Source organism: Peromyscus californicus, unplaced genomic scaffold (genome assembly GCF_007827085.1).
Source record: "Peromyscus californicus insignis strain IS unplaced genomic scaffold, ASM782708v3 Scaffold_8__1_contigs__length_139910024, whole genome shotgun sequence".
NCBI lineage: Eukaryota > Metazoa > Chordata > Mammalia > Rodentia > Cricetidae > Peromyscus > Peromyscus californicus.
Window position 1 is genome coordinate 57529387 of NW_026294606.1, and position 26869 is coordinate 57556255.

A 26869-nucleotide genomic window follows, 5' to 3' on the forward strand; every position below is an offset into this window, starting at 1 on the left:
GGGATTACAGGCATATGCATCCATGCTGTTTAATTTTTGATTTTCAGACCATGTGCAAATTATTAAGAATTTGAAAAACAAAAAATTCAAAACTATGTGGAAAGATTAATGTACTATGTGTCATAGAGAAAAATTAGTTTGCCTAATTCTTATATGTTGTTCTCTTAAATCATGAATATGTTTTTGTTTATATGTCCTTGTCAGTAAGTGAGTTTTTCCAATAAAATACTCTTCAGAGACTTTCTAAAATGTCTTGTTTTCATCTATCATCTATCTATCTTTTGTTTTGTTTTGTTTTTGTGACAGGGTTTCTCTGTGTAGCTTTGGTGCCTCTCCTGGATCTCACTCTGTAGACCAGCCTGGCCTCGAACTCACAGAGATCCGCCTGGCTCTGCCTCCCGAGTGTTGGGATTAAAGGCGTGCACTACCACCACCCGGCTTTCATCTCTCTCTCTCTCTCTCTCATCTATCTATCTATCTATCTATCTATCTATCTATCTATCTATCTATCTATCATCTATCTATCTATCTATCTATCTATCTATCTATCTATCGTCTATCTATCCACGCATCTATCTGCCCATCTATCTACTATCTTTCTATCTACTTTTTTTCTTTTTGCAGTGCTGAGGACTGAGCAAGTACTCTACTACTGAGCTGTTATATCCCCAGTCCTCTTTACACACTTAATTTTGATATAGGGTTTCACTGAGTTGTCCAGGCTGGCCTTGAGCTTGCAATCCTCCTGCCTCAGCCTCCTGAGTACCTGAGAATACAGACCTTTACCAGCAGGCCTGTCTTCATTTGGTCATTTACAAAATCACTGTAACCAATAAACTGCTAATATATCTAAAGCTACGTCTGCTTCCCAGATGTTACTTACTGATGGTAAAATAGGACCAAAAAGCCAGTGGGCCATTCTCCAGCAGGAAAACTTACACATAGAAAATAGAGATAGGCAGTGTTGGCACACACCTTTCATCTCTGCACTTGGGAGGCAAAGGCTGGGGATCTCTGTGAGTTCGAGAACAGCCTGGTCTATAGAGTAAGTTCCAGGACAGCCAGAGCTGTTACACAGAGAAACCCTGTCTCAAAAAGAGAGAGATAGGAGAGAGAGAGAGAGAGAGAGAGAGAGAGAGAGAGAGAGAGAGAGAGAGAGAGAAAAGAATATTTTATTCTTTTAAAAGTGTGTGTGTGTGTGTGTGTGTGTGTGTGTGTGTGTGTGTGTGTGTGCATGTGCGCATACAGACTTATGTGTACATACATACAAGCATGCAGGTACCCAAAGGCTGTTGTATCCCCTGGAGCTGGAGTTACAAGCGATTATAAGCTGCCTGTCTGGGATGCTGGGAACCAAAGTCTGGTCCTCTACAAGAGCAGTAAGTACCCTTTACCACTGAGCCATCTCTCTAGTGCCTTTTGTTCCTTTTAAAGTTTGTCAGCCTAAAGGATTAGATTCCTGCTCTCTGCACTCCACACCTTTTTTTATGGCACCGGAGATCAAGCTTGGCCTTGGCCTTGACAAGCAAGTGCACTGTCACTGAGCTGCGCCCAAGCCCTCCCTTCTCTCCTGCTCTTTTGTTTCACTAAGGTCTCTCTTCCTCCTTTTCACAAACCCTTTTCTGTTTTCCTCCTCCATTGATTGTACAGCCTCTTTCTTTTTCTTCTAACTGTAATGCTCCATGTCTTTTTATCAACAGAAACCATTTGGACAGAGCGTCTGAACTATCTCTCTGTACAGTGCACAGTGCTCCAGCCTGTGAGGTCTGTGAAGCTTCTGGCAGAACAGCCTTGTCTTAGTGGCAGCAGCAGGCTCCTGTGGTTTCCTGATATACCCTGGATGTGAGTGGAGCCTGGTGGAGCTTACCTGTGAGTAGCTGAGCCATCAAACTCTTTTGTGGTGTACTAACTCTCTCCTTTGTACACCACTAGTGTGACAGAAGCTACTGATCTTAAGATAAGTAATCAAGTCCAATGACAAATTCCATAAACAGGGTATTATACAAGTTATTTTCTGACGGAGACATTTCAGAGAGGCAAAGGTATACTGTTGGTGACTGTGCTGGAGTGGTCTGGAACAGGCTGATGAGCGTGCTGGATCTATTTTATAGTCCCTGGTTATAAATACATCAGACAAAAGAAAATACTCACCTTTGGTCATTTTGGAACTGCTTGGAGAAATCTCTGTAGAGGAGAGAGGAAAGCTGAGTCAGGGTTGGAGCCCCAAGAGCACTAGGTTCTCACTAAGCTGGAGAGATTAGCTACCATTTTAGAACCATAAAGGACACGGAACTGATATCACCAAACCGGTCTTAGCAAAAACAAACAGGGTAACTTGCTGCTAAGCATTGGCCATGCCTTAGAGAGGAACAATTGCCAGTGGCTTCTCTACCCCACAGACCACAGCTCCATGCTATGAAATGTTCTGCCATTCTCTGACATGCACATCAATAAGTCATGTCACATCTGAGAAGTGGGGGTTTCCTTCCTGGCTATCCCTACAGTGGGGAATTACAGAGACCATTCAAATTCTGACTTGAGCCTGAGTGGTCCAAAGCTAATGCAGAACCCTCCTGCAAGATCTCAACCCAGGTCTCAGAAGCAGTATGTGGGGGACTGGCCTGTCCTTGTGCAGAGCTTGGGCTAACCTGGTATCCTGAGGGAAGTGGAGGCTGTAGGCTCCAAAGTCATTGTTGCTGCAAGAGATGGGGCTTGGGAGGACTCATGACTGCCTGTCTCTGTGGTTCCTGCAGAAGCTGGTTGGGATGCTGTCAGCCGGGAGCCTGGCACAATAGCTGTCTCTGTGGCCAATGTGGTATCTGATTTGGGAGATAAGGCTTCTGGTTCTGCAGGAAATTCCAAGACAGACATCAAAATTCAGACTAGTGTCTGGAACCTGAGGACCCACTTTAGGGAGCCTGTCCTGGCCAGCCTACTCCCAGCAAACTGTCCTCTAAGTAGGTGGCATAGCTATCCACCGGTCTGTGGGACTTTTGATAACTCGTAAAGAGTTTGTTTATTATGTGCATTAAAAACAAAACAAAACAAAACCCTTGAGAGATTGAGCAGATCTGCCTGTTTTCTGAAGAAAGTATCTTATATTCTCAAAGACTTGATGCCAAAATGTAGGTGGAATTGTATTTGTGAAAGACAGCTGGGATGCTAGTTTTCCCTTTCAATTTTTTTTTTTTTTTTTTTTTTGAGACAGGGTCTATCATGCATCCCTGGCTGGCCCAGAACTTGTTATGTAAACCAGGATGGCCTCAAACTCACACACAGCTCCCTGCCTCTGCCTCCTGAGTGCTGGGATTAAAGGTGTGTACCACCATACGTGACTGTTTGACATGTTGACATGACATCTTGAAATAAGAGGAATCCAGGTCCCCTGAATGCCCTAGACAGTATCTGAGTAGAGGATTCTGATTTAGTTCCTGCTGGCATGAGGATGCCTGGGTTTCGGTACCCGTCTTCCTTGTTCATCATTGGTAGATGGATGCCCCTAAACTCTAAAGTGGCCTATCCATTCCCTATTTTCTATTACCTTCCAAATGAAAATGGGTCTTCTACTGTGACGAATATCACACCTGGGAAATGCAGTCTGAGGAAAGTATGCTGGGAGGCCGGGTATCTTGGTGCTCCAGGAGCATGGTGTCCTGTTCCCACACTCTCTTAGCCATCCACCGGGTAATATGTGTGCATACCCTTCAGTTCATTGGTACTAATTAGATGTATTCCTCCCTCCACAAACTACCAGCCCTGCAGAGCATTCACATACAAGCACTCATGAGCATACCAGTTAGTGTCCAAGGCTGTGTCTGCACTTTTTTTTGGTTTTTTTAGAAAGGGTTTTTCTGTGTAACAGTCCTGGCTGTCCTGGATCTTACTTTGTAGACCAGGCTGGCCTTGAACTCACTGAGATCTACTTGCCTCTGCCTCCCAAATGCTGGGATTAAAGGCGTGCATCACCATTGATGGGCTGTGTCTGCACATTTTTGTCTCAATGAGGAACATCTGACCAAGCATTTGGGACACAGAGGCAAGACTGTGAGTGACTAATTGAATATTCTTGTCTCTTGAGTAAACACTGTGTGATTCATACCAAAGGAGCTTGGGAATCGCTTCTATCTTAAATGGGTCAAGTACCTACCACTTTCTTCTGTTTACATGCAACCTATTCACCAGAGAAGACCCTCCTTTATTTTATTTTATTATTATTGTTTCCTAATAGTATTGAAAGTTGAACCTAGTGCCTTATGCATGTTAGGCAAGCATTCTACAAATGAGCTACAGCCCCAGCCTTATTTTATTATTAATTTTTTGAGCTAGAGCTGTCCATGCTATGCAATGGCACGAAATTCACAAACCTCTCTATCCTCCTTAGAAGAGAAGTCCTCACCCTGGGATGCCTAAGAAACATCTGGGAAGCATCCAAAGCTGCTGATTCTCAGATCTTTCCCCAGACCAACTAGAGTTCTTCAGCAAGTTCCTGTGTATCAAAGGCTGAGACCCAGCACACTGGAAGTTGTGACCAATTGAGCAATTCAGAATGATTGAAAACAGAGCTTCCCATAATTGGGGGTGGAAGGAGGGAACAGGGAGAAACCACAAACTGGATGATGTGACACTAAGACTCAATAGAAAATGAGAATATCGTAGGGTGGAGAGCATGGGTTGCAAATGTTCTTAACAATGAGACAAATGGTGAGGAGGACATTGAGGAGATTACATAACACTCAAATGGAGTACAAAACAGTGAGCTGGATTCAGCGGCATATGCCTGGAATCCGAGGACCCTGGAGGCTGAGGTAAAATGACTGTGAGTTTGAAGCCAGCCAGGAATACATAGTGAGACCCTGTCAGAAAGGAAGGATGAAAAGAAGGAAGGCAGGGATAGAGAGGGGGTGACGTTCATGTCATGTTTTTGTATTATAGCAGTATGATGGTTAGCTTTAACTTGACCCAAGGGGAGGGAATCTCAACGAGGAATTGTCTACACTGGTTTGACCCATGAGCATGTCTGTGGGGGATTGTCTTGATGAAATTAATTGATGTGGGAAGACTCATCCACTGTGGATGGCTCCATGCCATAGGCATGGGCTCCTGTACCGTCTTAAGAGTGGAGAAATTGAGCCAAGCACAGGCGTGCGAGTGAACATGCATGCATTCCTGTCTCTCTGCTCCTGACTCTGGCTGGGATGTGACTGGCTGCTTCCAGCTCCTGCCACGTGACTTTCCCAGGGATGGTTATAACCTGGAAATGTAAAATAAAACAAACCCTTTTTCCTTGAAGTTGATTTTTGTCGGGATTTTTTAACCTAGCAACAGAAAAGAAAGTAGAACAAGCATCCAAATTAAATTGCTAATGATGAAGATTGGGAAGCTGGGCAGAGTGGGGCATGCCTTTAATCCCAGCACTCATGAGGCAGAGGTAGGCAGATCTCTGTGATCTTGAGGCCACCCGGGTCTATATAGTGAGTTGCAGGACAACCAGAGCTACATAGTGAGACCCATCTCAACCCACCACCAAAAATGTCTCCAATGAGTCCCTCACACTGTTTCACATCTTGTCCAAAGAGGGTCCCATCCACTCCCCTCCCATCCCCCCACCCCCTGATTCTTTGAACTGTCTTGCCAAGGACATGTATAATACCAAGTGCTTTGGAAGAAAGACACAGTACCTACCTTGGAGCAAAGAACAGGCATGTTTATTGCCAATTATAAGACATTCAGGTTCTATGAGCCCAGGCTTCCTGGGCACAGCATAGTTGCTAAACATAAAGGGGTTTATTCTGACTTATCCTGTTGCCCCTATGGGCCTGAGAGATAATGAGTTGATGCTCCTGCTTCCCTGTGCCACGTGGGAAAGCCCATGAATAATGTCGATACAGGTTAAGAAACAAGTGAGAGCCAGGCAGGCGGATTTCTGTGTTCCAGGCTAGCCTGGTCTGCAGAGTGTGAGTTCTAGGACAGCCAAGGCTACACAGAGAAGCCCTGTCTTGAAAAAAAAAAAAAGAAAGAAAACAGAAAAAGAAAGAAAGAAAGAAACAAGTGAGATAAAATCTCAGATGCTCCTCAGTTCTTGACAATGGTGAGTGTCTACAGCTAACTATGGTCTAATATGTTAATGGTAGATTCTAAGCCACTAAGAATTCTGGATATCAAGTAACTTTGAAAAAACTAAGTCACTATAAGTTCTGAATCTTGACATCAACATAAAGTTCTGTTGCCTGGGTTTGCAGCAATCGACAGCAGTGGGCCATGGTATCTATGATAGGGGAATGGATCCTAGATGATAGTTTTTCACATTTTTTCCCAGTATTCCTACCTTTTTCAGGAGGGGAGGGGCTCCCTGGCTGTGGGGTCATGGCCTTTGGCGTCACTACTGTGGAAGGTAGCACTGGACTCTGGTGAGCCAGGGAGGGGTCTCCTAGAGAGAGGATAGTCATATGGCATTTATGATTTTGAGGGCAGAATCTGGAGCAGTTTCAGAGCTAGTTACAAATAAAAATAATCCGTGCATCAGTGCACATCTGTTTCTGGCTTCCTGGGACAAGGCTAGAAACACAGGAAATGAATACCGGTTTCCCAACTCAAATGCACAGACTGTAAACTGCTTTTCTAGTATTTTCCACAGGTCAGTCATCAAATAGTTTTTGTAGGGAATGATATATGTGCTATCAGCTCAATTTTATCATACTAGTTTCTCACGGGAAAAATAAAATATCACTCAGCAGAGTCCACTTATATAGAGAGCGTATCATTCAGTGAACAGGAGCTAGGGAAAACTACAGAGGGAGCTGCTGGCGGGAAAATGAACAAGGAACAAAACCTTTGGACCAGACGAGACTTAAAGATTCTGGACTCCAGCCTTTGGGTTCTGAAATTCTGGTTACAAGGCCAGAGAGATGGCTGTCAGTCAAGTGCCTGTCATACAAGCAGGAGGGTCTGAGTTCTGATCCCCAACACTGGTGTAAAAATCTGGGCACGAGGGCACACATCGGCAACCCTAGTGCTGTTGGGAGGGAGTGGAGACAGACAGCTTTACAAAGGTCAGCAACTAGCCAATCAGTGCGTGCTGGGTTCAGTGAGAAACAGCGTTTCAAAAAATAAGGTAGAGTGACAGAGATGGACATCCTAAGATAGACCTCTGGCCTTCACATGCATGGGCACATGTGCGAATGCCCGCTGCACACCCACATGCATGTGTATACAAATACAACACATATGCACATACACATAAACAAGTGCACACACATATCTCAAAAAGAAAAAAAAACCTGAGGACTCAGTGGATGAACATGCTTGCCATCAAGCCCGAAGATCTGAGTTCAAATCCCTGGGCCCAACATGGCAGAAGAAGAGAAACACCTCCTGCAGATTTGCCCTCCACACACAAACTGTGATGCTCTCTCTCCCAAATAAATTAAATAAATAAATTTAATTTTAAAATATCCTAATTGCAGCTTCTTTCTTTCCTCCTTACCTTCTTGCCCCTATTCAGAGTAACTGTCCATCCTGGATTCCTTCACCAGAAGATATAGGGGTTTGAGGAAACCTGAGTGTTATGGCTTGGATCTTGAATGTGGCCCCCAGGATCATGTTGTGAAAGCCAGGTCCCCAGCCTGTAGCATTCCTTCAAAGACTATGCAGGTAAGCAGGTATCAGGACTCCCTTCTTCCCTTCCCTCTGCTAAACTCCTCCTGAAGCTGGGGGTGGGGTGGGGGGAGGATGAAGGCAATCTGACAGCCCGAGAGAAAGCCTGGCTCTTCCAGGACTTCCCAGAAGATGGAGCAGGGCATTTCCACAGAAGTCCTGAATGACCCTGCACTGGCTGCTGCTAGCTGTGTATTAGATATGCAATGGGTGCCTGTCCGAACGTACTCTCCTGGAGGATTATGGGTCACTTTTTATTTTTCTAGGGAGCAGAATGGGGATTAGTATTCCTGGAAGCACCACCAAGTGGCTTCTACCCCAAGAATGTTGGCCTTTGTGCAACCGTGGGTGAGTTTTTAGAAAAGTTGATTCTTACAACTTTCCTCTTTGCTCCTGAGCATTAATTGGACACAACACTGTCAAGTAAGCCAGGGATATTCTGTTTGTTAGGTCGGCCCAACTTCCTGGTTCTGGCAAACAAGAACATTATATGTCTTCCTGTAGCCCTCTGCCTTGTGAGAGATCCAAAAAGCTCCCTGAGCAGCTTGAGCATACACACTAGACCATAGCCAATCCTCTGGCTACTATCATGCCAAAACAAACACTGGTGGTCATAATAGTTAACGCTTGTCAACTTCCACTTAACTCTACAAACCACTGTTGTTACCAGGTTCATTTTCTGGTGACCAAGCAGAGTTCCAAGAAGCTAAGGGATGTGCCTAAGGACACAAAATGGGTACGTGGAAGAGCTAGGAATAAGAACCGAAATTGGGTAACAGAACCCAGTGCCCATGTATTCCCACCCTAGGAAGGATTGCTTCATGTCCCACTGGTTTAGTTAGCCCCAGATCGCAGCATGGATTTCTTTGGCTCCCACAGATCTCACTCTTCATCTCTCCTCTCTGTTCGGCCTTGACAGGAGGCAGGAGGACAGTGTGGGGACCGGGTACTTACTGATGCACTTGAGGTTAGGAGTTGTCCAGTGGGCACTGTTTGTGTTCTTGTTTATCACACACTCAGTCAGCGTGGATGTGCCGGCTTTCCGTTTGAAACCAAAATTACAGACATACCTCTCCCTGGAGTTCACACTGTAATTCTTGACCCGGATGTTTGCATGTTCAACAGATATGGGGGTTGGACATGTGGTGCCTAGAAAGTGCATGAGAGGGGAGAGAGATGAGAAGACTGGGGTTTATTTGTGGGTGTCTTATGGGAACATAAGAAATAGCTTAGTCGGTAGGGCAGAGCTTCTCCTGGGGCCCATAACATAGATTCCAGGTCCAAACATTTGGATGTGATGAGGAAGGACACCCACCCATCATCTACAAGTCTTCCAGGAGTCTCCTTTAAATGCCAGCCATTCAGCACAGTTAGATACCCAATAATCATCAACACACTCTCCTTTACCCTCCATTGCCCATCCATCTCAAAGCTCATGATACCTCTCAAAGCTATTCATCTTTCTCCATTCTGGATCAAGATTGTTTGAGGGATGTCACATTGTTGTATTTGATCCATAGTCTCCAGATTGGTGTCCCTGGATGCCACTGCCAGCAATCAGCATAATCATTAGCCATGCATCCTTAACAACTTTACCAGCATAATTCTTAGCCATGCATCCTTAACAACCTTACTCTTCCTAGGCAGCCTGCTACTCTCACAGTAAAACCCCCAATGCCTAAGAAGCCTATAAGGCTTTCCCAGAATCTGCCCTACCTGCCTTTCTAGATGTCTTCTCCTTTGATGATTCCCTTGCCACTCAGCATGGCCCCTCCTTCTTCACAGAGCACCACCACGCTCTCAGCTGGCTACCTCCCACCACCCTTCCTTGCCGACTGCCATGTTACCTGCCAGAAAAGCCTTGATTTGCTTTTGATTTGGTAACCTGAGTCCTAAGGTTCTGTGGTCTTCCCCTCTTACTCTATGACCTCCTTGGCAGTTTGTATTGATATTATATAATTAGTGTATGTCTTACCATCTCCAGTCTGAGCTATGTGAAGGTAGAGACCATATCTACTTTGCTCAACATTGTATTCCTGCTCTTAGTACAATGCCTGGAAATACTAGATGCTCAGATACATGTGAAAAGAATAATGGGTAGGTATGGTATGGAGGCCCAAGCCTTTAATCCCAGCACCCAGGAGGCAGAGGCAGGCAGAGCTCTGCAAGTTTGAGGCCAATCTAGCCCTCATAGTGAGTTCAAGGCCAGCTAGAGCTACATAGTGAGACCTTGTCTAAAACTAACAAATGAAAGAATGATGGATAAACACTTTTTTTCAATAACAAGTTGGAGTTAAACCCCCTGGTGTAATTTAGTTCAGTTTGTTTTATTTCTCTCTCTATAGTCAGCTACTCTGATTATCATCGCATTTTCAGAAGGAACTAGGAACAAGATGAACTGTCCCAAAGACAGACTGCTCCAGATGGGCCTATTCTCCAGATAGCTGGAGTTGGTCCCACACCACAAAGCTCCTGCTAAAACTGGCTGTGGTGGGAGGGTTGTGCACTGTAGGGATGAGGTGTTTTAGAAGGTGATATCTAGAGTCCTAGAAACAAATGGGGAGTCCAAAAAGTCGGTCATTTCTAGTTGGGGATTTCATACTTGTGTTTGACTTCTTTTTAATCCCAGGACTAGGGAGGCAAAGGAAGGAGGAGCTCTGAGTTAGAAGCCAATCTGGTCTACACAGCAAGCTCCAGGACAGCCAGGACTACATAGAGAGACCCTGTCTCAAAAAACAAAACAAAACAAAAAAACAAAACCAAAACAACAACAACAAAAACCCCCACAAAATCTGTGCCTGAATATATGTGAACCTTATGTATCCTTGGTGCCCAGGGATTCCAGAAGAGCTTGTCAGATCCCCTAGAACTGGAGCTACAGATGGTTTGAACCACTATGTGGGTGCTGGGAATCAAACCTGGGTCCTATGGACAAGCAGCCAGTGTTCTTAACCACTAAGCCATTTCTCCACCCCCAGATGTTTGATTTCTTGTATTGCTTTTCTTATTAGATTTCTTTACTTCATTGTCTGTGTCGAAGTATTTTACCTGAATGTTTGTGTGTGTACTACCTGTGTGCATGATGCCCATGAAGGTCAGAGGAGGGCGTTGGATCCCCTGAAACTTAGGATCTAGAGTTAGAGATGGTTGTGAGCCACTACATGGATGCTGGGAACTGAACCAGGGTCCTCTCCAAGAGAAAAGTGCTGCTACCTGCTGAGCCATTGCTCCACCCACCTTGTTCTCCCCTCTTTATCTCCCCGGTCTCCGGTTGCACAGTGCTTGCCCAACTTCTTTTTAGAACACCTTTACTTAAGTCCAGCTGGTTTTAATTTGAAATGGCTTGACTGGGAATCCACCTATTTTTTCAGGGTCACTGCTTTCTCTGTCGTTTTCAGACTAAGGGATTGTTATCAACAAGCCGTTTCACATCTTCTAAGTCTTGAAGTTTTTCTTCTGGGATTCCTTCAACTCTCAGCATTCATTGCACACGTAGAGATGAAAACATTTAGAACTTATCACTTGAGAGGCTTTAAAATGGAGAACATGTTAGCAATAATTAAAATGTAGTCATCAGGGCTGGAGAGATGGCTCAGTGATTGAGAGCACTGGCTGCTCTTCCAGAGGACCTGGGTTCAATTCCCAGCACCCACATGGCATCTCACGACTGTCTGTAACTTCAGTTCCAGGGCATCTTGCACCCTTACACAGACATACATGCAGGCAAAACACCAATGCACATAAAATAAAGATAAATAAACTTTTTTTTAAAAAAAAGGTAGTCATCAATGGCTGTCTCCTGATAGGTAGTTGTTCAGTCCACGAAGACTGGATATCTCAGCATCTCATTCTGGTGCTGGAGTCCCATAGATCTGCCAGTCTTCAGTCTACATTGGAATCCTGAAGAATTGGGTTTTATTTTATTTTTTTATTTTTTTATTTTTTTTGGTTTTTCGAGACAGGGTTTCTCTGTGTAGCTTTGCGCCTTTCCTGGAACTCACTTGGTAGTCCAGGCTGGCCTCGAACTCACAGAGATCCGCCTGGCTCTGCCTCCCGAGTGCTGGGATTAAAGGCGTGCGCCACCACCGCCCGGCTAGAATTGGGTTTTAATACCAGCAAAGGAATGCCTCAGGAATAGAACAGACAAACTTGCCAGTCAGAGTGAGGGCAAGCAGACAAAAAAGCAGAAGCTTCCTTCTTCCATGTCCTTTTATGTGGGCTACCACCAGAAGGTGTGGCTCGGATGATCCAACTAAGAAAATCCCTCCCAGGTGTGCCCAGCTGCTTGGATTTTAGTTGATTACAGATATAATCAAGTTGACAACTAAGATTATCCATCATAAGTCCACATCTTGTCAACTTGACACACAATCTCATCTCCTCACATCATGCTTAATTTCCAAATGAAAACAATAACCAGATCATAATTCCACTTAACATTATATAACTATCCCACATGTAGCTGCAAATGCATTATATAGTTTAGAATAGATGGTGCTATCCCTTGTCCCAGGTTGTCCCAGGTTATAGAATCACAAGGTAATGACTTTTAACTCTATAAATCAGCAAGTCTTGGGTATTCTATTATGCAACAGAAAATTAACTGTGACTAGGACCTCTGAGGATTCCTCCTCCTCTTCCTCCTCTTCCTCTTCTTCAGTGCTATGGATCAAACTCAGGACCTTGGACATGGTAGGCAAGCACTCTACCAGGATTCTTCTTGAAGGAAACTTTAAGAGCCAACGACAGTTCGGGCCAAGATTACCCGTTGGTGAGGACATTTTTCTCTGGTTATTTCTCTAGTTGTGGTTTTCATAATGCTGACCCTCTATCCCTTTTCTTATTAGTCACCTATTCACACCTTTCAGAGTTCCTTCTTCCATGACCAGGGTCCATCCAGTGCTGTTATTTGCAAGTGCACAGTGTCCATTGGTTCTGTATTTGGTGTTTTAGCTGTAGTTTCGTTTCCCAGGGCAAGCTCACTCACCATTGCCATGTGGAATCACTGCTCTGCTGTCTCCTGCCTCTTGTCACTTTGGGTTCTCGTTTTCAGTGATGCTTAGGAGTTATGTGTATTAGACCTACCTGAAGAACTTGTTAAAACTAGCTGGCTCCAACCCAGAGCGGAGCCTAGGAATCTGTATTTCCAAGTGTCAGATGGTACAGGCCCTGCAGGTCCAGGAACCATACTTTGGGAACTGCTGCTCTGTCTACAAGTGCAGCAGAGCAAATGGCACGTCATTTATTTACAACCCACTGGTGTGAACAGCAGCCTGTTCACACCGTTTTCAGACTATGGTATTAATTCCATTGAAGAGGATTGCTTTTACACATTCGTCTTTATATGATCTTCTAAATTTCTATTCTAAGGCTTTACCTAAAAATTACATTTATTTATTTACGTGTGTGTGTGTGTGTGTGTGTGTGTGTGTGTGTGTGTGTGTGTGTGCAGCTTGGCAGTTCCATGTGTTTAGCCCAATGTTTCCAAACTTTAAAATCTGTGTCTGTGGTACTTTGCTATATATTACATTGCTTGGAAAGTACTTAGGGATGGAGTAATGGTGTGGGGTGGGGAGGAGCAACCATACAAATCAGTTCAAATAACCTTAAGAACATTTGGCACAGACCAGAATGAAGAGTCCAGTGAAAAATACTAGGCCTGATCTTTGATAAAACGTTCCCTCCTGCTGAGAAAGCCTGAACTATGTTTGGACTTTTGGACCTCTGAGAGCGCTATTACATCATTTGTAGATGGACAGTATCCAGCCACAGATCAGTATCTCCAGGGACTTGTGACTTCCCCAGGGGAAAAGGCTTGAGAAAAGGCATCTAGCTACCCTTCTCTTGTTTGCCTCAAGCCTGCTCCTTAATGCCAGGGTCCTGTGAGATCACATAGTCTGTTTTCCTCCCCCAGAGAACTGGCAGGCCCTGCCATAGGTCATTCTGAAACCTTGGAGGCAAAGGAGCCTAAGAAGCCCTGCCTTGCACAGGACATTTCCTGCCTTTGCAATTGCAGAGGTAACAAATTTGGCACGGGACACCCTTTTCCTGAAGGCTGATACTGCTCTAAGTTCTGCTTGGCCCTTCTACACATCTGGAGTGCTTCTGCTCCTGGAACATGGTGTACAGAGTGTGGTAGACAAACCAGATGGACACAGCTGGGATTGATAGACATTGCTGTCTAATTGCAATTGCTGAAAAAGTACCACCATGAAAAAGTTCAAGGATGCGCAAGAATTAGCCAGATGAGTAAGGGAAAAATAGGGCAAGCTGTCCAATCTGGTCAACAAGGACCGGTGCATTTCCAAAATGTTCCTATGAGAAGACTCAGTCATTGTGGCCCTGCAGAACCTCCTTCCACTGTCAGAACCTTGTGAAGACCTTCCTGATGTGATGGCAGTTTAAAAAACAAAGTTGGTGCTGAAAAGATGCCTCAGTGTTTGAGAGTCAATGCTGCTCTTCCAGAGGGCCCGAGTTTGCTTCCCAGGACCCACATCAGGTGGCTCATGACTACCTATGACTCCAGCTCCAGGGGATCTGCCACATCTTCAGGCCCTCTTGGATACCTACACAACACATGGCAGACACTCACATAGACATAGACATACACACAAATAAAAAATAAATCTTAAAAAGTCAAGAAATGAGTGAATGACGGAAACAGAACAGTTAATAGCGGAGTGAACATGGAGCCAGTTAGTATACTCATCCCAAGTCTGATGATGCTTCCACATCCTTTCCTCTGTCCTCAGCATGGCCTGCATCCAAGGCCTGTATTAAAGCCAGGTATGGTGATGCATGCTTGTGATCCCAGTACTCAGGAGGTAGAAACAGGAGAACCAGAAATTCAAGGGCACCCTCAGCTACATAGCCATTTGGAGGCTAGCCTGGGCTACATGAGACTGTCTCAAACTTTTTTCCCCAAGAGCTCACTACTATAGTTTCCTGAGCAGGTTCTATTTATTTCTCAGAATATTTTTCCAGAAGTCTAAATCGACATTTCCAATCCTTCCTTTTTGCTAAAAGTTTTTTTAAAAAACATTTATTTGTTTATTTATTTACTCTGTGTGTGTGTGTGTGTGTGTGTGTGTGTGTGTGTGTGTGTGTCTGCATGGCCACATTCATGCTGTGGCATTTGTGTGGTCAGAGGACAACCTGCAGAAATCAGTTCTGTCCTTCCATCACGTGGGCCCTGGGGATCAAAGTCAGGTGAGCTTTGTCATATTGACCTTTCCTTCCCTGACAGCTAACCTCTCACACATCTCTCTCATCACAGGTAGATATCCAGTGGTATTTTCATAGGATCCTGAGCCAGGACCAAGTGTGTGCTTGTGTGTCCCCACTCTATTGCTTCATCTGTTTATCAACTTGTCATTCCCTCCTCACAAGTCTTGAACCATGTGTGTGTGTAAATCTTTGTTAATTACCTTCAAAGTTGACTCTTCAATTCAGTGCCTTTTTACTGAATTATAGAATTAGCATACCAGTTTCCTGCTGAAATCCCCACTGGAGGGGTGTTATAACTGTAGGTCAGCTCAGGGAACAACTGACATCTGCTGTGGGATAATGCTTTTGTACACTGGTTTAATAAAATGCTGACTGGTCAGTAGACAGGCAGGAAGTGCAGGTAGGATAAGCAGACAAGGAGAATTCTGGGAAGAGAAAGGCTGAGGCAGGAGACACCAGCCCTCCACGTCCAGGGAGCAGCATGTAATGGCACACAGGTAAAGCCACGGAACACGTGGCAACATATAGATGAACAAAAATGGGCTCAGTTTAAATGTAAGAGCTAGTCAGTGGTAGGCCTGAGCTAATGGCTGAGCAGTTTTAATTAATATAAGCCTCTGTGTGTTTACTTGGGTCTGAGCAGCTATGGACTGGGCGGGACACAGGAAAACTTCCAGCTACAATAGTTATAGGCTAATTTAAGATATAAAAGCTAGCTAGCAAGAAGCTTGAGCCATAGGCCATCCAGTTCATAAATAATATAAGCCTCTGTGTGTTTACTTGGGTCTGAGTGGTTGCAGGACCAGGTGGGACATAGGAGTTTTATAAGTGGCTGTGGGACCTTGGTGCTGGGCGAGCACAGGAAAACCTTCAGCTACAGATATCTAAGTAACGTTAAGTCTTCTCAAAACCCAAACATCCTGTCTGCCTTGATTTAAGTCTTTTATGATTTCTATAAGAAGTGTTTTATAGTATTTTAAAATTTCCATTGGTGTGTGTGTGTGTGTGTGTGTAAGTCAGAGAACAACTTGCAGGAGTTTTCCCCCTCCACCATAGGGTTTTGCTCTGGGGATTCAAACAAAGGTCTCCAGGCTTAACAACAAGCAGCTTTACCAGAGGAGCCATCTCACCTTGAGCTTTCAGCATGCTAGCCTTGTACATCTTTTGCCAGATGTACTAAGGGTTTAACTTTTTTTAAAGTATTTTTTAAATTTACTCTTTGCGAATTTCATGCATGTATATAATGTTTTGATAATAGCTACTCCCCAATTCCCCCTTATCCCCTTCACAGTCCCTCTATCCCCTTTTCTTTCCAACAAGTCTTCCTTTTACGTTCCTGTCTTTCTAAAGTACATACTGTGCTGGATAGTGTTATGTCAGTTTGACACAAGCTAGAGTCATCTGAGAGGAGGGAGCCTCAGTTGAGGAAATGCCTCCGTAAGATGGGGATGTAGGCAAGCCTGTAGAGCATTTTCTTAATTAATGATTGATGGGGGTGGGCTCAGCCCATTATGGGTGGAGCCATCCCTGGTTTAGTGGTCCTGGATTCTATAAGAAAGCAGGTTGAGCAAGCCATGAGGGGCAAGCCAGTAAGCAACACTCCTCCATGGCCTCTACATTAGCTCCTGCTTCCAAGGTCCTGTCCTACTTGAGATCCTGTCTTGAATTCCTTTGATAATGAATTGTGATATGGAAGCATAAGCCAAATAAACCCTTTCCTCCTCAATTTGCTTTTTGGTCATAGTGTTTCATCACAGCATTAGAAACCCTAACTAAGACATACGTAATTTTTTAAAAAATGGGTTTTGTTGGTTTTTTTGTTTTGTTTTCATTATTTCTTTTTTTATGTGTATGGTATTTTTGCCTGCATGAATGTCTGTTCACTCTATGAATGACCAGTGCCTGCAGGACCAAAAGAGGGCGCCGGATACCCTGGAACTGGGGTTATAATGGTTGTGAACCTGGGTCTTCTGGAAGAGCAGCCTGTGCTTTTATCTGATGAGCCATGACACACAGGGTTTTAGTACAGTTGCTTGCATGAACATGGGTGTGGAGTTATTTACTGGAGAATGGGCAACTTATCAGTGGCTACAGCAGTGAATAGAAATGAGTCTCCCTCTACTATGATGGACTGCCAACTACTCAGGTTGGGCTAGGGCCTCATGAGTTCTGCATTTAGTATTGTTGATGCCAGAGAAAATAACATATTTACATTTTTATTTCCTAGTGTTTTTTTTTTGTTAGCATTTTGCATGTTGATTTACAAAAACATAGACATGGAATTGTGCAGTCTCTCTGAACTCACTTCCCTTAATAAATTCTGTAGGTCCTGTGGGATTTCCTGTGGACATGATCAGGCCATGACTCACTTGAACGTATTTCTTGATTCTATTTTATCTCCTTTATTGTGTTACTAATAAAATCATTATTGCATTATATTTTTAATTAATTTTTTATTGATTGGGGTTTAGTTTTGGACATGATCTCACTATGTAGCCCCGGCTGGCCTAGAACTCTCTATGTAGCCCAGCCTTTCCTCAAACTCACAGCAATTATCCTCCTCAGTCTTGCAATTGCTGAGATTACAATCACGAACCACTATACCTTGTTTCAGTATCGCATTGTTTTAGAGGTTGCTTTAGGGTAACACTGTTTACCTCAAGTGATACTATATCACTTCACACATATAGCATAAGAACCTTAAACAAGGCTGGAGAGATGGTTCAGCCAGTGGGAGCTCTTGATGTCCAAGTGTGACAATCTGAGTTCAAATCCCCAACACTCAAGTAAGAAAGTTAGATGTGGTTGCATGCATGTGTAACCCCAGAACTAGGTGTGGGGAGACAAGTGTATCTCTGCTAGCTTAGCTCCAGGTTCAGTGAGGGACCCTATCACAAAGGAATAAGACAGAATTATAGAACAGGACATCAAATGTTCCCCTTTAACAAACATATACACAGTAACCCTCTCCTCCCAGCCCCCACAAAACCTTAAAGACTATTCTCCATATATCCTTTCCCAACCTTTGTGTTATTGTTATCACACATTTTGCTTTTACATACACTGTACATACACCAATGCATTATTATTTTTTCTTTGAACAACACAATTGTCTTTTACCAACCATCAATTTAAAGAGATTTATGTTATACTAATCATTTCTGGGTGTTTGTATTAAGAGGGCTTTGCATTATCTACTTTGTCTTTTTTTTCTAAAAGGGGAAGTCTGTCTTGGGTCTTTCCATGATGAATGGTCCTCAGAGATAAACCTAAAAATAACTGATATTTGAATGCATAAGAATATCAAAATACTGCAGCCAACCCAAACAGCCAAGTAGTAGTAAGTTATTTATTTTACAAAGCTAGATGGTCTTGCAATTACATTAGAAGCCATATATGCTATTGTATTGAAAACTTTTCATTTCCTTGAGCCTTAATTACATCTTTAATACTATAATGATACTACAATCTCTCTATATATCCCTATATATCTTAGCTATCCAATGTAAGCCTACAGTCATACCATACCGAACTTGATGGGTCTTGTCTGGTCTTGGAAGCTAAGCAGGGTCAAGCCTGGTTGGTACTTGGATGGGAGATATCTAGTGTAAGCAAGTCTCATCTTGTCTGCTAGATCATAAGCTCCATGAAGATGGTACACGTATTTCACAGTTCCCTGGTATTCCCTTCCCAATTCTAAGCCCCATATACATATACCCATATACAGTAGGCATTTCTAAGTTGGGGACTTATGAATACATATAGTGGATGAAGTTATGGAACCCGGGGCTAACTTACAGTTGTGCTACTTTGAAAGTTCTCACATAGCCAGTCCTAACGATCATTTGCATGAAGCACAGGACTACACCTCTTTCTGGTTCCCAGAACCTGTGGATCAGGCTTCTTTATCAAGTTGGTTTATAGTGTCTAAGATGGGCAAGGAGCCCTGACCTACTCTTGTATCTGGAGTTCAAGAGTTGTCAGGTTAGCACACCTCTCTCACTCTTCAAGTGGAGTCAGACTCCATCACAGCATTTTCTTCCCTTAGTCTCCCGTTTGAACACTGTGATAGGTGCTAAGGTACCAAGAAGAGAAACTGTGACTCTGGCCCTCTGGAGGCTCACCCTGCATCAGACATGCCCAAACAGTCAGGGCAGCTAGGCTTCCAGTAACCTATTTTTCTTCCTGGCTCAAGTGCCAGCCAACCCAAGATACTTCCTCATGGTGCAATAAGTACAGGCTGTACTCAGCTCATTGCCCCAAACTCATCCATGCTTCTTCGTCCCTCCGTTTCATTAACTAGGTTTCCTAATCTACTCTGAGAGTCAGGAGGCCGGGTGGTTAAGGTTGCAGCTCAAACGACAGGAAAAGAGTGAAACCTGTTCCACACTGCTTGGACTTAGGAGGACGTCTCTCGCTCTGGTCTCCCATAGATACCGCTCTGCTTGAGGATTTCTTCACCACTCCCTGAACTATTGCAGAAGCCTCAGTCTCACCTGCAGCCTCCAGGCTCTCCTGACTACAGTTTGCTCGCCACCCTCTTAGAGCACCTGTCCGCGGTGCAGCCCTAGCAATGTATTTATTTCCTCCACAGACCTCCAGTCCCCTACCATATTGCTCAAAGAGTATCAAGTCCTTCAAGGAGAAAGCCTTCCACTAACATCTACTGCCATATGTGATGAATGACATCAAAGTGATTCCTAGAACACATGTGAAGGGATTGTAGAAGAAAGAGAATCACTGGGGCCAGGCATTGTGGTGCACACCTTTAATCCCAGCACTTGGGAGGTAGATCTCTGGCAAAGCGAGCCTGGTCTACTTGGAGAGTTCTAGGCCAGCCAGTGCTACATAACAATACCCTGTCTCAAGGAAAGAACAGGAGGAAGAAAATGCTACCTCTTAAATATTGCTGGGTTTGAACAGTTAGAGAACATTAAACATGCTGAGACAACCTAAATGCCCATAATCAGGAGGCAACCGAAGTTCAACCACATCTCTAACAATGAATGTTTTGCTGGGTATGGCGGCGCACACACTCCTGTAACCTGGCACTTGGGATGCTGAGGCAAGAGAGTAGTGAGTCATTCCTCACCTTCTGCCTTGTTTCTCTCTCTCTCTCTCTCTCTCTCTCTCTCTCTCTCTCTCTCTCTCTCTCTCTCTCTCTCTCTCACACACACACACACACACACACACACACACACACACACACACACACATTGTTTTCCCACCTCTGACCTTCTGGGTTCTCCCATGCCTGCCTCTCACCCCACCCTATTCTGCTGTTCATCCTGCTCATATGAGTTCGGGTCCTCAAATCTGAGTGGTGAGTGTCTCTGCCCACTAAAGCATCTCCCCGGTAGCCACCCTTCTATTTCTTTCTTTACTTTTGCTTTTAGATCTTACCATGTAACACAGACTGTCCTTGAATCTAGAGATCCTCCTGCCTCAGTCTTAGGAGTGCTTGGGATTATGAGTAAGCATGTTCCACCAGATTTGGCGGGAATTTACTGTTGATTCAAGTTACAACATGAATAAAACCTTAGAATAATTACTGAGCTAAAGAAGCCATACACGAAAGAGCACATGCCGTATAATTCCATTTATATAAAATTCTAGAAAGTGCAACAAATCTGCAGGGAAATGATAAGCCATTGCAGACTGGGGCAGGAGACAAGGATTGTGGAGGACATAGGGAACTTGACAGTAATGGGCATGTCCCTGTCTTGATTATGGTGATAGCTTCAAGAGTGTACACTTTTATCTTGAAACTTACCAAACTATACAACTTAAATATATGCAGTTTACTGGAGTCAGTTATGACCCAATACGGCTGTTCTTAAAAGCACGATTCAGTTGCCAGCTGATGGCAAAAACGTCGTAAGGTCAAAGAGTGAGATTGTGTGTAGCACCTGAGTTGGCGAAAGGCCTTCCTTGGGCAACGGGGAGGTGCTTCCTCTAGGCTGAGCAAGACTAAAACTACATTCACTTTCAGACTATTTGAAATAGCTGCAGGCCATTTCTGGCAGCCCAGGAACATTCTTTGCTATCCAGTTAAAGGGAATTTACCAACACATCCCAGCTTCAAAGATGGAGGGTGGGGACCCAAGAATAACAGCCTTGGGACAGTGAAACCCCATAATACCCCTACAGAGCCAACCCCAGGAGCAAGTGTGAGTGGGATGGCTATGGCCAAGTCCCAAGGAGACTGGATTGGATGCCCATCACTGGGAAATCTTGCTTTAAAACATACTCGGGGATAAGGAGTTGCTAACACAGGGAAGTCCATGGATGACCTTCAATGAGGGAGTCCTCGGTCCCCAAATCATGTGCACATTTTGCAAACATGTGCTTTCACGTAATTTCTTTTTTTTTTTTTTTTTTTGGTTTTTCGAGACAGGGTCTCTCTGTGTAGCTTTGCGCCTTTTCCTGGAACTCACTTGGTAGCCCAGGCTGGCCTTGAACTCACAGAGATCCGCCTGGCTCTGCCTCCCGAGTGCTGGGATTAAAGGCGTGCGCCACCACCACCCGGCTTCACGTAATTTCTGTACAGAGAGTACATAGATTTTTATCAGTCTCTGAAGAATTTCATGATTATAAAAAGATGAAGCATCCCGGGCCAGGACGTTGCTAGACCCATCTATTCTTTCTCTTTCCTTCTACTCTTTTAGGAACCAAACTAGGGTCTCACTCGTTCTTCCCGATGAGATTAGATCTAAGCCACATGTTCTGGAACATATAACACCCCCTCTTTCCTGGGAGCACAGGCTGCCCTGCTTTCCAACCATCCCAGCCCCGAGCTTCCTGCGCCCTTGAGAACTGGGAGTTGTTCCCAGCGTTCAGATATGCAACCTGCCCTGCACGTTTTCTTCCACCCGCGGCGCAGTCCTTTGCCCAGTGCCTTCCATCTAATTTACTTTGATCTGAAAGTCGTGAGGGGTGGTTTTTCCTCGAGCCCCTGCTGGAACCCCACACCGTGCGACACCCCATAGCTGCGCGTGTGGGCTGGCAGAGGCACAGTCACACATGTCTCCAAGTTCCCTGACTCTTGTTGAGCTTGTCAGACCTGCTCTCCTCCCTAAGTCTCGGAAACGTCAGTGGGGTCGCTCAACTCAGGAGCCAGCCTGCAGCAGGGTAAGGGGCTCTCCGGCTGCCTCCACGTGTCTCGACCCCACCACCACCACAACAACCCCCACGCCCCGCTGTGATCCTCTCCAGCTGAACTCCTGGCTCAGTCCCGTGAAGTCGTGACCCCCACGGGTCAAGTTCAGCTGGGTGTTCGAGTCCCCCTCTATTCCCCTGTTCGGGCTCAAGGCGCTCCTTACCCGGCGTCACCCGCAGCGGGAACAACAGCAGCAGCAGTAGCAGCAACACCTGGAGGGCGTGGACTCCACAGCCCCGGAGCTGCGGTGAAGCCATGGCCGATCGTCCCTCTCAGTGACCCACCGGGACGCAAGGCTGGGGTCTCTGGGAGGTGGCGAGTTCAGCTCCAGGACCAGCCGGCAGCCAGGAGCATTCGCTTTCGCTTTTGCTTTAGCCCCCGGGGTTGCGAAGAGGTGCAAAGTGGTGACAGATCTGTGACTCAGCATCCCCACCCCTGCTTTGGAAGAAGCCCCGGCGGCCCGCAGTGGCATCCCCTCCTCAGTGAGGCTGCTCTTGTCCCACGAAGTGCGGGGGCCCTCACCTGTACAAGCCGGCGATCTCCCTTTTCGCTCCTTAGTGTTGTCTTCACTGCAGACGCAAACTCCTTTGGGTCCACTCTGCAGCTTTGTGCGCACACCTAACTTCAGCCCTATTCACTTGTCGCCTGCCCTGGCTGCTGGTCCTCGGTAATTCGGGTGGCAAGTTTCAGAGTTTCTCTCCAGGTAGCCCTGAGATGGACTGTCCACGCTCTGCGTCCCTGGGCGACTGCGGAGGTGTCGCCCCAGTGCGGCCGTTCTGAGCAGATGGATTCTACACCCAGGTCACTTTCCCGGTGTACTATGGCCCCAAGAAAAGAACACAGTCCTGGCTACCTGCCTGCAGTGGCGCTGGCAGTGACTAACCTGCCCAGGCCGGGGACGCTTTGCTTTATTCCAGCTGCACCATTTCAACTCAGGAAAACGCCGAGTGTTCCAGCTGGGTGAGGGGACGTAGAAGGAAAGGAAGGAGGAGAAGGAGTAGGAAAAGAAGAAGAAGGAAAGGGGAAGGGAGAGGGAGGAGGAAAGAAATGTGTAGAGGAGGAAAAGAAGGAAGAGGGAGGAGGAAGGGAGAGGAGAAGGAGGAAGGAAGGTAAATTAGTCATCTCTGTATTTCACATGTAATTTCTTTAGACAATAGACAACTTTTCGGAGTCTAAGAAAACCTCTCGTGTGTGTGTGTGTGTGTGTGTGTGTGTGTGTGTGTGTGTGTGTGTGTGTGTGTGTAAGAGGACCGAATCTGGCCCTGGAAAAACACCTGGGATAGGGGCACAGTCAGAAATGCCCCCATCTAGATGTAGATGTGATAGGAAGACAGACACACCTGAGTTTCAGCCTGTAGCTCCCTAAATAAAAAAACGAAGCTATTGAAAGAATGCATGCCGATTCTGTTTGGAAACACGTAGTCATGTGTGATTGAAGTAATCCATCCTCTAGGAACGATAGGAAAAGGTGAACACTCTATGCTTGCCCCCTCTTCCCTAAAAAGTTTTAAGATTGGCAAAATAAATATGAAATATGCCCAATAAAAATTCAGAGAGGGCTGTGGATGTCTTTCTGTACGCTTTGAATATATGGTGTTTCCTTTGGTTAGTAAATAAAGCTGTTTTGGCCTATGGCAAGAAAGCTTACAGCCAGGTGGGAAATCCAAGTAGAGATTCAGGGGGAAAAGAAGGCAGAGTAGGGGAGACATCAGCCCCTGCCCAAGGAGCAGCAAGATGCCAGCAGACCGGTAATGCCACAGCCACGAGGCAACTTACAGATTAACAGACATGAGTTAAGTTATAAGAGCTAGCTAGCAAGAAGCTTGAGCCATAGGCCATCCAGTTCGTAATTAATATAAGCCTCTGAATGATTATTTTATAAGTGGCTGTGAGACTGTGGGCCGGGGTGGGACCGGAGAAACTTCCAGTTACAGGAGAGAGGATCACCTTCCAATCTCTTATAATCAATGAAAGAGCTGGAGAGATGGCTCAGTGGTTAAGAGTTCTGGATGCTCTTCCAAAGAACCTCCGTTCAGTTCCCAGCACCCACATAGGGTTCATCACGATCTATAATTACAGTTTCAGGGGATCCAGCTCTTGTCTTTTGGCCTCCCCAGGCACTGCATACACATGGTGCACAGACATACATATAGTCAAAACGCTCATACACCTAAAATAAAATGTGAAAAATTTAAGTATAATGAATGCCAGCATTTTGTATGCTTCAAACTTATAAACACTTCTTTTATGATGGACATTTTCAAATATCAAAAACAAGGAGTAGCCAGGCGTGGTGATGCCCACACCTGGAGTCCCAGCACCTGAGAGGTGGAGGCAGAAGGATCAGAAGCCAGCCTTATTACACCACAGCTTTATTACCAGCTTGGGTGGTCACATGAGAGTCTGTGAGTTGTGTGTGAGGGACAGGAACATAGCATCCTAGTGTCCCCCTCCGCCACCTGAGAAGTATCCTTAGTCTTCTAGAACTAAACTGGGATTTGTGGCTTCAGTGCAGAAGAGAGTGTCACAACTGGGCACTATGGTACAGAGTCGGGGTAGAGTAAAGATGTTTTTAATGCAAGCTTCAAAAGAGGGTTCAAAGAAGGAAGAGCTTAGAAAGATAAAAAGCACACCTTTGAAGATGGGTGTAGGGTTCTCTAAGGGGGGATCACACTTCACTGCCTTTACAATCGTCACAGAGAATTTTGTTGCATGTGGAAGTTATTTTCTTCCAAGAGAGGCAGAGGAACCTATTGAAAAGTAAAGGTTTAGATTATAGAAAAGCAGGGCACCTTTACCGCACAAAGCTAACAGTCTTCCTGAGATCCCCCACAACGTCCAGAGGAAGGAATGAGATCCTACCCCAGCTCACACACACTCAAGCCTTAAGCCAGGTTCACTGTTACTTTAACATAAAACATCTACACATGAAAGGAATGATATTTCTATGTTGGCAGCATTTACAGAAAATGTTGACTGTGTTGGAATTCTTGCTTCTTAGATGGTAAAAGCTTTAACCAGATTCTTGAGTGAGGGCCTCCTTCTTCTCATGTTCCTTTAATTTTTTTGTCTTTTTAGTCTGTCTCAAGCCTCTGCTTAAAAACAAACAAACAAACAAACAAACAAACAAAAAACAACAACTAAGATGCTGGGGACGGCATATAAGATGGCTGACATGCTGCCAGCAAAGACTGAAAAAAAGGGGATCTTCTGCTTAGCATGCCTCTAGAGGGCCAAGGCAAAAATGCCTACATGTCCCAAGGTCATGCTTTATAGCGTGCACATGTCATGTCCTCCTCCATATAAATACTTCTTGTAATACTAGTCTTTTTCTTCTATTTAATCTTCATGTTCTGTGTTCCTAAATCAATGGTAATTTCTGTAATACAAAAAAGGAGTGAAGTAAATTTCACAAAAAAATAATCACTCAGGCTGGGGTTAAGGCAGTTATGCAGTTCATTAAAAAAAAACCCTGCAGCCTAAAAAAGTTTTTTAGGCTTGAATAAACTGTATCAAATGTGTGGTCAACTATAGCACATGGTATAATGTGTATCAACACACTGAACTCTAATTGGCCATAAAAAATAATTCAGTTTCTAAAAATATTCCAAGGGCATTGTGTAAAACTTAAAACCCTAAGGGGTATTGGCTAAAAACTGTAAATAAAGTGACATGTAAATAAAATAACAAACTAAAAGTGTAAAAACCTAAAATTAAAAAAAAAGTGGCCTCCACCAAAAAAAAAATAGCAACTTTAATCCAAATATTTTTTATTCCTCCTTAAAAAGTGTAAAAATAATGTAACAATTAATAAAGTAAGTGCTACAAGCTTTCTTGGTTCCTAAATTTCAAAAAGCTGCCAAAAAGGTAAGCTTTCTTTCATAAAAACTCTGAAAATTAAATTAGGTCTTCCTTAAAATTATTAAAATATAAAAAAAACAAAAGTTGCTAACTTGCAAAAACAAATTTCTTATCTAAGGTCATTGTGGCCCACCAGTCATGGGGCTTGGTATTTGCAAAGGGCTAAAAAAAACTTAGGTGGCAGCAGGGGTCTTAAGGTCAAAGCAGTCTGTATTTAAAAAAAAACTGTCTAATACATTAACCACTGTTCTTATTTTTACCTTTTTTTGCAAAATTGCATGTTGCTAGCCTCTAGGTCAAGTGCTCAAAATTATATAATCATTAATAATAAAAATAAATTATGCTTGCTTTGGTGTTAAGTCTAAAATAGTTCCTGTGTTTAATAAAAAATATATTAGTAATTTTCTAAAAAATAACCTTTAAAATCATAAAAACATTTTGTATTAAATAATTTCCCCTTTTCTTTCTGTTCCCCCTTTGCTTATAATGATAAAAAACTAAGGTTATCAGGACAAAAGCAAAAGCTAAAAAAGCTAAAAAAAAAAAACCAAAAAAACAAAACTGTAGCAAAAAAAGCTACTTAGCAACTGCAAAAGCCCAAAGTAACCTGTCAGCTTGCACAAGCACTATCTCTAAGTCATTGCTGCGCCTTCCAGGTATCCCATCCTTTAAACCCCTAAAACTGCTAAGGCTGGTCCCTGACAAGTGGCACCCAATGTGGGGCTTAAAAAAAAATCAAAGGGTGAGTATTTTGCATCACAACCTAGTAAAAACCTGTTCAAAAATTCTGCAGTCCCCTCAATCAAAAATTAAGGCTAAAAAAGGTAAACAAAAGTTGTAATGGGTCAAACAGGGTCAAGTAAAAATCACATGTATAAAAAAATCCTTTAAAAATTGCTTTTAAAAAATTCAATTAAAAAAAAGTTTAAAAAAATTTATCATTTTCATTCACAAAACAAGCCTTGGCTA

The 26869-nt window shown here is 44.2% G+C and overlaps 1 protein-coding gene and 1 long non-coding RNA gene across 3 annotated transcripts in view; one reads left to right on the plus strand and one right to left on the minus strand.

Moving 5' to 3' along the window:
• Il15ra (interleukin 15 receptor subunit alpha) overlaps nt 1-23542 on the minus strand; it is a 30682-nt gene extending 7140 nt beyond the window's left edge. Inside the window, exons 1-5 of one of the 2 annotated variants that reach the window (XM_052728969.1) lie at nt 22203-23542; nt 8608-8802; nt 6326-6427; nt 2649-2846; nt 2152-2184 (exon numbers count right to left, since the gene is read on the minus strand). In XM_052728969.1, coding sequence (XP_052584929.1) covers nt 2152-2184; nt 2649-2846; nt 6326-6427; nt 8608-8802; nt 22203-22296 — 622 coding nt within the window. In that variant the 5' untranslated portion in view covers nt 22297-23542. The remainder of the gene's footprint in view (nt 1-2151; nt 2185-2648; nt 2847-6325; nt 6428-8607; nt 8803-22202) is intronic. The other variant, XM_052728971.1, reaches the window with a different exon arrangement.
• On the plus strand, nt 1194-12807 carry LOC128104175 (uncharacterized). The gene is made up of 4 exons (XR_008215899.1): nt 1194-1869; nt 7502-7650; nt 7920-8001; nt 12314-12807. It is a non-coding gene; the product is annotated as an uncharacterized LOC128104175 (long non-coding RNA).
• Nucleotides 23543-26869: the final 3327 nt, after the last annotated feature.